Below are 12,482 nucleotides of genomic sequence, written 5' to 3'. Positions count from 1 at the left end.
ACTCTGTTTAACCAAGTTACTAACCAGATGGGGAGCAAATTCCTCTCTTCCCACACCATCACCCCTGGAGCTTCATTCATTTGCTCTGGCCACCGTATGCTCTGGACTCCTCCCATCACCTCACACACATTGATTAAAAAAGTGATGCCAAGGGCTTCCAATGCAATGGAATCTATGGCAACACTGCCACCAACATCCACAAGGCCAAGGCTGTACCCCAAGCACTGATAAAGCTTTGGGCAGATTCCTGCTGTGTGTAAAGCCTCATTTCAGCTGATGGAGAACTTGCACCTCACTGCAATATCCGGTTCAAAAGGCTGGGAAAGGAGGGAAGGTGTCAGACCTTGACCATTCCTCCCAGCACTTCACCAGTTGTCTCATCTATACCTTTTCTCAAGTCTTGTCTGGATACAATTAGGAAATGACCCTCTGCATTGATCCAACAAGGTCTGGCCACATCCCCCTCACAGGAGGGGATGTGGGGTGCTCAGTCCAGAAAAAACGTTGTAGGGAGCCATGCTGCCTTCATGGTCACAACTGCAAGTCATCACCCAAGGCAATGGCACCTTACATTAAATTTGGCTGCATTTCTTTACCAAGCAATAACACAGCTTTGAAACAGTCTGACCTATACTGTCAGGAAGAGTTCCATCCTTCTGGAAGAGCACTGGTGGGAAGCCATTGGAGGAAACTTGTGCTGTCACAGGATGGCTCTGGTCCAGCAAGGGATGCTGGTGGGGCAGAGGTGCCCAGAGCCACTGAGCACAGCCAGGCAGGTCCTGCCTGGAGCCATCACCCACAGCCACCACAGGCCTTTGAATGGCTCACTCTGCTGGAGTTGATCTGGATTCACATTGGCACATCACAAAAGCCAGAAGGCACCACCAGCCACTGCACACTCATGTATCCCCCATCCTGCCTGCTGGAATGAAGGCAATAATTTATCTGACAGAGCAGGCAAAGGAACATAAGTGTGTCAGGTTTAAACAAGCCTTTCCTTAGCAGCAATTAATTAGTTCTGCAACCAGGCTGGGAGCACTGATGTGCAGGGAACTGGGTCTGCAGTGGCACAATGCCATTGGTGCTGAGGGTCTTCCCTCCACCCTGGCACTCACAACAGGAGTGAGACAACTGCATGGGCAGAAGACTTCAGTGCATGCTCAGATGTTCCCCAGCCTCTAAAAATGGGAGCGCCTGAGCCCTGCTGCAGTTCATGTAGAGACAAAAATGAAGACAACCATCTTTCTGAGACATTCTGGGTACAAAAATTGGCTCAGAGCTTCCAGTCACTGTCATGCAGGCTTCCCCTAAACACCCTCAGGGTAGCACCACCAAGTGATATCCTGAGAGCCTTTCTGCACAGCCTCAATAGTCCTGAGAGACCAGCAAAAACAAGGAAATCCTTCAGGAAGGCTGAAATGCCATTCTTAATCCATCCTGTTATGACTAGGCATTAGGGGAGTCTGAATGGCATGTTCATTGCAGGCATGTTGCAATAGGTAGGCACAAGGCGTGACAAAGTGACTCTGAGCTGTCAAGGTGCCAGGAACACCCTGTGGTGCACAAAACCACAGCAGGAGGAGATCCATGCATCCTGGTGCTCCACTCGGATCTATAACAGATTTACTGAGCATTACATAAAAAGCTCCACTAAGAATATTAAGATTGCAAAGTCTTTATAGTGTTGGGAAATGCCTGCAAACCTTCATAGCCACCTGGGGTGTTTGAATTATGATACAAGCCCAGTTACACAATCACATACCTTCCCCCCTGAACAAACTGAACACTGTTCTTTGTTCTGAGCTGCCTCGTCCATCTTCCTCCTCTCCCTCAAGTCCTGTTCATTGCTGCTCCTTTTTTTTTTCCCATCCTCTTTTCCTCTCTCCTGCCCCAGCACAGGCTGCAGAGCACAGTGAAGACCATCACCCCACTGGCTCTGTGACTGGAAAACACCTGCAAAAAAGCCTTGCTCTGCTTCAATCTCAGGGTGCCCCAGAGTGCTCCAAGTGAGGAGATGTGCCAGGCATGGAGCACACCCACTGGGAACCCTCTTTCTTCAATTCACCTACTGACTTCTTCAAAAAGCCTCCCCTGTGCACATCTTTGGAAAGGCTCTCTTCTGACATAGGGCATGAGCATGTCACAGTTTTTCAGTTAGAAGAGGTTCCCTGACCTGCTCCCCTACAAACAGTTCACACATTGAATAGCTTTAAGTTCCAAACAGCATCCTAACAGCATCCTGAAATGTCCAAAATCATTATTGAGGGCACTGCAAGTCTACTGTGGTCTTACCTCAGTCTGCCACTACAATCTGAAGGGGACAGACTGACTGTGAACAAACCCCAACATTCAAAGACCCACTAGAGGGGGAACTGTTTAGAAATGATCATGACAGAGACTTGACAGTCGTAGCTGTGGACCTGCTGCCCATGGTCTGAGCAACTGAGCTGGGCACTGCTTTGAGGAAGGAGCACTTTTCCCCGTCCTTGATGGATGTCAGCAAGCTGCTACAAGAAAAAAGCCTTTCTCCAAGTGTTAGGGACAGCACCAGAGTTACTCCTTTTCCATTATCAACCTGGCAAACAGTTGGACACTAAGCTTTTATTTGTCAGGTATATTCCAGCATCCAGTGGAAACATCCACCATTTTATTTTCAGGGTGTCTTTTTCCACACAGGCATCTCTTTATCCCTCAACTGTCTCATCAAGGACAATTCTGTAAGTAAAGAACAGACAACAAAACCTTTTCTTCTAGGCTTATAAAGCATTGGCCAAGTTTCAGCACCAGACTAAACTGTCATCGCTGAGATATCGGCTGCCAAATTTCCACCCCTCATGTGCAGCCTAAGCAAAACACTCTGCATGGCCAGGGAGGGGCAGGTTTGTGTTCAGGGCTTGGGAAGGGGAGCTCAGCTGTGCTCTGCCAATGTTGGGCTGGGAGCAGAAGGGAGAGCCTGTAGCAGGAGCTGCCACCCCTGCAGTGGCACTGGCCAGCACAGCAAGTGCAGTGGCACAAGGGGACAAGGCTCTGGAAAGCACCACTGAGCACAACTCACCACTTCCTGGGGCAACTCCAGCAGACTGGAGTTACAGCCCCACGAGGGGATGAACCAGAGCAAGGGAAGCCTCAGGGACCTTGGCTGGCCAGAAGAGGGTGGGATGTGGTCAAGTGTCAGCAGAAGGCAAACAGCTAGTTGGGGATGGTTGTCACCCAGTACTCTTTTTAATTAACCCAGATCCAGGTCTAATCCCCACTCAGTTTCTTGGAAAAGCCTAGTTAGAGCAAAATATTGTTTTAAAAGGTGAGATGTATAGAAGAGGCTTTCAGCACCCAAAGCAGAGCTAGCTTACATTTTTGGCTACAATTTCCACTAAAGAAATCAGTCACCTGTACTGAGTATTCAGGGGTTTGGGAGCTCCACTGGCTAGAAAAGTTTACAGTGACCCTCCTGCAAGCTAGAAGCTGAATCCAGAGAGGGAAAAATCTCAAGGAGGCAAAACTGGCCTGTTAGTTTTGTATAACAATTTTCTTTAGCCAACATTGAGAAGCAAGCCCAAACTGCACATGTAGTACTCTATAGCTGCTTGAGGACACGCTTAGCTCAGGGAGCAATAACAACATCATGGTTTCTGCCTATCAAAATACACTTGCATCAGAGTCAGCTTCAATTCCACTGTTTACATGCCACTGCAATTAAACACAGTTGTGTCCTACCCAGTCAGGATAAAGAAATGACACATAATGTTTGGTTCTGCCTCAATGTGTAATTGCCCCATGGATGCACAGATCCCCAGTGGCAGTAAGTCTTGGAGGCTGCCTCACAAGCACTGGACAAGCTTAAATACCAAGAACAAGAAGTCAGTGCAGGCAGAAATGGCCATGCTGCCCATCACTTACTGCCCACAGCAATGAGCTACCAAAGCCCTGGCACAGCACAGCAGCTGTGAATCACCTTCCCATGACTTCCTGCACAAAGCCAGATGTTGGCCCAGCTCTTTTCCATAGGTCAGACTAGTTGGCCCGTACACGATGAGCTGTTTTGGACAAAAAAGTGTCACATGTGATTGTTCTTCACCTCAGGCTGTTACCAAACCCAAGCAGTAACATCTCAGGTTACTCTACAGCACACAAGAGACTACTAAAGCTCTTGAGATACTGGTTTGGTTTTAGTGAGAGCTGCCACATTTGTGCAGGAGACCAGAACCCACAATACCAGCCAGAAAAGCAGCACCACATCTTCAGCAGCAAGTGGTCAATGTTTGCATGACCAAATTTAAATTCCCCCAAGCACTCAGGTTATTTGTGTTTAAAGAAGGGGGAGTTTCAGTTCAGTGTCTCCAACAGGCTGCCCTGCAGCTGGGGTATAAACCACCCCCAACACAGGGCCCAAATCCTGTCAGGGGTGAGCACACACCATCATTGCTATTTCCTCAAGCTGGCTACTTCCTTCCAGTCTATGGCACAAGAATGATGCTCAGTCTCATTCCTCTGACAGTGTTCAGCAGCCAGTTCTTACCAGGGAAAGTGCTTCTGACAAGCTGGACAGGATTGATGTTACACCCAGCCCATGTAACTCTTGAGCAGCACATCCAGTGTCCCAGACCTCCAGCTCAGGCTGGCCAGATGGATATTGCTGTTAAAAGCCAGCTTTTCCTCTGTGTGCTTCCCTACACAAAGAAATTCCCTGGAAAATGTCTTCTGCACTGCTTGTCCAACAATACTTACCTTATCTCCTTCCTCAATGTCACAGATTTTCTCCAGAGTTGAAGGGTTGTAGGTGGGGAACTTCTTTCCACTTGTAGACTCGTGCCATTCGTTGTTAATAAATATCTGAAGAGAGAGCAAGGGGAGTGGGATGGGCAGGAGAAAGAAAAACAACTTATATAGACAAAAAACCCACAAGTGCACCTCAAAGGTCCAGAGGCTCTTCAACTTCCATCCATGGCAGAGTCAAGGATGCTCAGGCTCTCTCCAAGGGACACTACTGGCAATACAGAAGCATTTCTACAAACCTTGTGCACCCAGTAAGTTTTGAGCCAGAGGAAGGCAGAGCACAGGTCCCACAGAGAACAACACTAGGATTTGGCAGTGAGAAATGGGCAGTTTTTAAAATACATCTCCATGGGAACAGCAAGCAGACCCCAAGAGAAACTTGTACGGTTGAGGCAGAAGGGAGCCTCCTGTTCTGTGTTGCTGTACAATTATTACTTTGCTGTTGGTGCCCTGCCCTGGGCTACCTCCACAGCTTGCTCCCCCTCTGGCAGTGTCTGCAGGAGGAGGGCTCTGGCTCGGCTCTACCCCACCATGCCTTGTCACAGGCCAGATCAAGCCTCCCACGTCACTTGGAGTCATCTGTGACAAGATTTAAGTGTTTCAAAATATTGCATTTCCAGAGCAAGAACAAACAGTCCCAGCGTTGCGTAACTGAAAATGCATTAAATACTGGAGTGTTGTTACTCACTGTAAACAGAACACGAATACCTATATACAATTAATTGATTCAACATGCATCTTATCCACGCTGTGATCTGACTTGGCAGTGTTATATTTTATAAATATACTTTAAATAAGATTAGATGAAGTAATCTTTATTAGTAGCCTGCTAGTGGCTGTAAGCTAGTACTTTTATTTGGAAGCCATCCACATTTGCAATCTTGTTTATGAGTCTCTACACACCACCAGGAGATTAATGTTGCATCTCTTACATTCGGAATTCCCACTGCTTTGGGTCATAGTTTTCTTTCCTTGGGCAGCTTTTTTTCCTGAAAGGACTTTTTCTTATTATTTCTGCATAAAGCATCCAAAGTGTAATTGGTGTAGAAGCTGCACTGCTGGACCCACCTGTTTCACACAGGCTGAGAAAGAAAATTTCACAAAAATGTTGCCAAGGGAAGTCACAAGAAAAGATACAATGTTAGAAATATTAACTCCTGTTTAGGACCCCAGTGCTCCCAAACTACCTCTGTTACCCAAGTGCTATTTTAACATAAACTCATTTTAACCTCGGTTTTTCTTTATTTCCCTAATGAAGAAAAGTCATATTATAAATGTGGGAAATATGACAGGAACCATAAAATTACAGTATCAGGTATATGCTCACAAACTAATGATTGGGGAAGGATACTGGTTTTTCCTTTGCATTCAGTGCTAATTCTGTGGGAAAGTGATGTTCCTACTAAGCAGTAAAACATCAGAGTGACAGGATCAGGCTGTTTTAAATGTAACATATACACTGGCATCATTCTGGGAATCCACCACATATCACGAGTCCTTGGTGCCAGGAGTTGAAATCAAATTGAATAGTATATCCACAGTTCATGCTTCACAGCCAAAATTTGAGACAAGGAATTGTGGACAGATCACTTCCATCACACACCCATGACAAGCACTAAGCTGCTCTATAAGAAAGATCTTTGTTGAAAAACTTTGCCTCTCCCCCAGCCCCATAACTGGTAGAACCAAAAATAAAAATCTCCTCTAAGCAGAGGGAACCGTGCTGTCAGCTGTAAACATCTGGTGAAACTCAGAGCTTGCACAAAACCCCTCACAGTTTTATGAAAATTGACTGCTGCTCATTATTTTCTCAGATGCACCGGGAGCATCAGATCAAACATCAAACTCACACTTTTAATTTATGTTGGTTTCCACTTTAAAGATACAACCTTGACTCTTCCAGCGCTCGCAGTCTCTGGCAAAACTGTGGAGCATAAACTGCGTGTTTGAAAACACACACGGCTGCAGGATAAGATCCCTAAGGAGTGTTTAAAAGTGTTCACAACAATAAAAATAACAAAAACCAGAACATTTGGATGTTTAAGAAGAACTCAAATGGCCGTGTCCATTTTGGACGCAGGAAAGAGCTGTTTGTGCTGCATTACGCCATTCTGCAACCAGCAGCTGCAGACCCAATTTGCTGCTAAATGACAAGTTTATCTGACAAATAAAGAGTAGATAAATTTCGGATGTTAAAAAATTAATCTAGTCCACTGATTACTCCTAATTGCTAATCTGTTTCAGTACACTTTGGATGCATAATTCAAATCAACACCTCACCGGACAAGCTATCACTGTTCCCTCTTTCTCGCTACAAGGGAATAAGCTTCGAATTTTGTTTTTTCTTAATACTCAACACAAAAATGCAACAGTAACACACTCATTCAGCTCCTGCAGCTCTTTTAGTCCGGGCACAAAGTTGAAATTATGGCAGCCGAGGCTCCTCAGCAGTAACCAGCCTGACGCTCTCCCCACTGCGCAAGGCAGCGGGTCAGGCTGTTGTGGAACAAAAAGCGACTCGGCGATCGCAGAGCTACAGCTGCACTGGGATTTCTGCAGCCCTGCTCAGCTCCAAGCCAGCCCCACCTCTGAGGGACAGAGATATCAAGCTCAGGAGCCTTTGGTTTATACCGAAAGGTCAGGAGCAACTGTTTAAAGGGAAACTCAATGTAGAGCGGAGAGGTGAGGGTTTGTTTGGGCTCAGTGCCCGACTCCTCATCCTGTGGGGAGGCCATGGAGCTGGGATGAAGAGCCACCAACACGAGCACTGCTCCTCTCTGGGGCTGCAGGATGCTCCAGTCTCGTGGCAGAATCTTTCCACAAGGCCCAGTCCTGCTGGACACGGGCCCTGTGATCGCCACCACCCAAACCCACCACTGGCACCAAGCCACCTCCCCACAGGGGAGCTGTGGGTCAAGGACGCTGGAACACGACCCCAGCAAGCGGCTCTGAGGGATAAAACCTTCCTCGCCCTGCCCAGGCTCACCCCATCCAAATCGGATTTTGTTGAGCGCCAGCGGGGAGCTGGAGACGTTCACGGGTGGCTTGGGAGGGGAAGATGCTGACAGGCGCCACAGCCAGGGAGAGGAGCCCAGGGCGCCTGGGGCAGAGTAACAGCTTTGGAGGAGTTATTTTATTAAAAAGAAATAAATAGGTTTTTTGGCATTAGGGATTGGGGCAAGTGTTGCTCCATTAGAAACGCCACTGTCATCTGCTTGCTCAACCTCAAACCCCCGTAAACCTACTGTCTCAGGCAGCAGAAGGAATAAAAGAAGCTAAGGAAAACAACATTGAGGGCGAAAATGTTGTATTAAAAATATAACACCTCACCACCACACTGACTCCACCGAACACCAGCGACACCACAGCGAAGCCCACCCGCCGCCCAGCGCCCCGTGCCTGGTGGGCTCACCTTGGTGTATTTCACCTCCAGGCTGCGCAGGGGCCGCGGCAGCGGAGGCACTTTCTTGTCGGGCTGCCCGTTCTCCACGGCGCCATTGAGGGCTGCCATGGCCCCGCCGTCGAGCCCGCGCGCCTTCTGCCCGCTGACAGCGCCCGCGCCGCCTTAAGAGCGCCGCGCGAGCCGCCCGCCCGCCCCCATTGGCCGCCGCCCCCCGCCTCGCGCGCCGGCTCCGCCCGCCGCGCCCCGCCCCGGCCCCTCGCGCGGCCGCAGGTGACGGGCGGCGCCGCCCCGCCGAGGCTCCGCGCGCGCCGCAGGGGCGGGGGGGCGCCCGCACGCCGCGCGCGCCGCCGTCGGGGTCCCCAGAGCGCTCGCAAAGGGCTCCCCAAGGGACTCACGGGATCCCAAAGGAATCCTCCCCTCAGGATCCCCAAGGGCTTCCAAAGGGCTCTCCACAGCGTTGCAAGGGATCCTACTCAATGTCTCAGGGGATTCCCCTCAGGCCATGAACGGTTCCCCGAGGGGCTCTCCGCAGAATCCCACCGGGTTCCCCTCAGGGGTCCCACAGAGTCCCTCAGGGCTCTCCGAAGGGCTCGGACATTGCTCCCCACAGGGCTCCCTCAGAGCTCCACGCACAGCTCGGACATTGCTCCCCACAGGGCTCCCTCAGAGCTCCACGCACAGCTCGGACATTGCTCCCCACAGGGCTCCCTCAGAGCTCCACGCACAGCTCGGACATTGCTCCCCACAGGGCTCCCTCAGAGCTCCACGCACAGCTCGGACATTGCTCCCCACAGGGCTCCCTCAGAGCTCCACACACAGCTCGGACATTGCTCCCCACAGGGCTCCCTCAGAGCTCCACACACAGCTCGGACATTGCTCCCCACAGGGCTCCCTCAGGGCTCCCCGCAGCTGAAGGCAGTGAGAGAGGGCAGCAGGATGTACCAGATGGGCTCTGGGGAGTAGAGCAGCCACCCTGGCTTCCCCCAAAGGGTCCCACTGGGGTGGGCATGGGAGGATGTGCCATCTGCTGCCTTCTGCCTCTGCATCCCACCCAAGCCCACCCAGAAGTCATTCATGGGAGGACTTTTGCAAAGGTCTCCATGGAAATAACACCAGTGTCTCCCAGCAATAAGGGGAGATAATATCTGCTATTCCTGGTGCCCTGACATCCTTACCTCAACCTGCTACACCTCATCCTTCACTCAGTGCCTCTGGAGAACTTTCCAGGACTGATAGTAAGAGAAGAACATGACACCAAATGTGTGCTGTGCGTCTGACAGCAGCTCCTCCGCATTCCTGTGTGCGTACAGGAGTCTGGGACCAGTTTGACCATCCCAGTCCAACTATCCCAGTCAAAGGACTCCAGCCGGCTGGGGCAGGACCAGGCCCTTCCACTAGAAAGTCCTACACTGATAACAGCAGATTTGTGTCCCACTCAGCCAAGCTCCAGCATGGTGCTCATAGTAGCGTACTTGGAGTGTCGAGAAAGACGCTGTCTTTCGAGAAGTCCTGAAGGATATGGAACATGTCTTAAGTGACAGATCTAGGCTTTGAGCCTGAACAAGTTCATTATGTATTGCTTAACTTTATTCTGCATAAAATATGTGTAAGTCTTTGCAGGCTGAGGGCCAGGACACTCAGAGCACCCTCACACCCCCACACACATGGAAGATAATACAACATATTTTCCATATAACAAGTGGCAAGATGCCAGAAGTTATCTTCTAAAATGTTCTGCAGAATCTGTAATCCCCAGCAATAGTCAGCACTTTGCTGTTAGAATGCTTAAAAATACTCAGAGCTTCCAAAGGCAGATAGCCCGTGATATCACAGTCGCACAGATTTAGTGCTGATTCAGAAGGGAAAGTACCTTGATCAACCAACCCCCACTCCCTGCAGCTTGCAGGATGTTTTTGGAAGTTCTCTGCCCAGGTGAAAACCTATCTGATGGTGATTGGTGCAGAAACGTTTATTTCTAAGCTGTCCGTTTTTAACTATCCAGTTGCTATTTCCCACAAAAGCTACAAATGCACCCAAGCTAGAAGAAATCTCTTAGCCATATCCCAATGTATTCCTAGTCCCAGTGAAGAGGAGTTTATCCATTTCTGTCTTTACCTTGCCCACAGAAACACTCAGTGGAAGTGGAAAGTACTTTTGCAATTAAAGGACAAAATATCAGGATGAGGAGAATGATGAATAAGAAGTTCCAGAACAAGCAGTGTCTAAAGAGTCATTCCAGTGGGTTGTCTCATGTGGAATGACCTTGTCTCTTATCTCTGATGAGGAAGATTTTATACAAGACACTCCTGGGAAAATTATTGCCTCTTTGAGTTAATGTTGGTGCAGTGTGAGATACATCTAAGGCAGAAATTCCATGGACAGGGTTTGGGGATGTGTAAGACTTTTAAAAGGTTGTACAAAGTGAATGAATGGTGAGTCAGCAACATATGAATGAGCTGAAATAATAGACTTCAATGGATATACGTAGCTATGTGCAGTGTTTCCTCTGATAATGTCACAGGAAGAGTAACAGAATGTTCTGCTGTCAGAGTCTTGTGGACACTGATTGGTCCTTTGTTGGGCAAACTCCATCCTGCCATAAGCAGGAAGTCCACCAGCCCCAGAAGTGATGTGCCTTTGGTCACCAGATGGGTCTTTTGTGCTTCTACCAGATCACAGGGGTGGAAATACTCACGTCTCATGACTTCTGAGTGGGAGAAGCCCTAAAACCATCAGCAGAGCCCTGATCAGAACAAATGTGAGACATTTTACATTCATTCCTGTGCCTCAGGAAGGGCATGCCACCACTAGGACAGAGGGACTGAAAAAATGGGTTTTACCTAAGTTTGCAACAATGCGTTGCAAAGTTGATCAATGCCTCGGAAACAGGAGCAGGAGGAAAAGCGTCCCTCGATGAGAGGCCACATCGCTCCTGAGTTACCCTGCTGTGTTCTCCTGTCACAGAGATCTCAGCAATGTGACAGCAGTGGCTGTGGATTCCCTGGAGCTGCTCTGCAGAGCTGTGTCTCACAGAAAGTTTTTACACTACCAGTACACCAGCTCTGCTCTGCCAAGCAGAACAAAGATCACCTTCCCACTGTTGGGTTGGACAAGTGCGCTCTTAAATCTGCCACCGTGAGTGAGTCCTGACCACAGCTCTCTGTGCTCTCTGTGCTGTCCTGCCTGCCTGTGCCAGGCACAGTCCTAGGACATGCTCCTGCTATGATCTTGCTATCTTCCTATCTCTTAGGGATGCCTGTAGGAATTAATTTCTCTTACTTCCCAACCTTATTTAACCTTAATGAAGGAGACATTGCTGGTGGTAACTCCTCCAAATACACTCTGTTGTATCTTATGCCCTGGTTCCCACCCAGAAGAGTAGTGAATTGTATACAGAGGGTCAGTGAGGACATCTCCAGACTACCTGGAAATAGGCTGTTTCTAGACCCCTTTGGCATCCTGCCTCGTGGATGAAGACAGATTCAGCAGTGGGGCACATATTAGAGAGTTTTGTTTGTCCAGCCAGTGGTGCTGTAGCCATTGACAGATGCTCTACAAACTGATCAGTTGATATTCCAAAGATTTTCTATTTTTTATCTAGACCTCAGCCTGTTCTTCCAGCTGACCAGCAGTGCTGTAGCTGTGCAGAGCACTCAATCTGGCCCAGAGCCAAAGCTTATCCCACTTATTTTCCATATACCCCGAAGCCCATGCACACACAAACATAAATACGTGTGTGAAACAATATACTCTGAAAGGCTACTGAGGCTTTATGCTCCAGCATTCAGCGGCCCGGAGTGTCCAGAATTTGCCTGGTTTTCCTCATCCAGATGAACTGTAATTGAGTTATCCACGCCCTTTTCCTACAGGCATCCCCCTCACTCTGCATTGGCAATGCTTGCTGCTCCTGAGGGAGCAGCTCCCCTCATGATTTATTCTCCTCTTGTTTAATGTGCAGCGAAGGGGCTTTTTACTGCCTGTTATTCAAACTGTGCTTTGGGCACAAAATTATTCATTTCCTTATGGTTTTTCCATGGTGCTCATGACAGCAGTGTCTGAGAGTTTCACATGCACTGTTTCCTTTTCCAGTCATTTTGAGAGGATGCTGACCCTGTATTATCAGGGAGGAAAGAAGGCAGGCAGTGATGAATAAAAAAGGGTCTTCATAATTTCAGTTTCCCAAAGTGAGTCACCCACAGCCCGAGTGCTTTTATGACAGACATTCAGAGCTCAGCTCCAGCAGTCATTGCACAATGTAAAGATCTCCCACCTAAACACCCAGGTAAGGCAGAAAGTGCTAGAGAGT

General features: G+C 48.8%; 1 protein-coding gene across 1 annotated transcript in view; it reads right to left on the bottom strand.

The window, feature by feature from the left end:
- The window catches only part of ALDH1A3 (aldehyde dehydrogenase 1 family member A3), a 33,425-nt gene extending 25,141 nt beyond the window's left edge, over positions 1-8,284 (bottom strand). The window contains exons 1-2 of the mRNA XM_036390004.2: positions 8,186-8,284; positions 4,726-4,830 (exon numbers count right to left, since the gene is read on the bottom strand). Of these exons, the coding sequence (XP_036245897.1) occupies positions 4,726-4,830; positions 8,186-8,284 (204 nt within the window). The remainder of the gene's footprint in view (positions 1-4,725; positions 4,831-8,185) is intronic.
- Between the last annotated feature and the right edge of the window lie 4,198 nt (positions 8,285-12,482).

Source organism: Molothrus ater, chromosome 13 (assembly GCF_012460135.2).
Source record: "Molothrus ater isolate BHLD 08-10-18 breed brown headed cowbird chromosome 13, BPBGC_Mater_1.1, whole genome shotgun sequence".
Lineage (NCBI taxonomy): Eukaryota > Metazoa > Chordata > Aves > Passeriformes > Icteridae > Molothrus > Molothrus ater.
The sequence above is the reverse complement of the archived record's forward strand: the minus strand, read 5'-3'. Positions and strand labels throughout refer to the sequence as shown.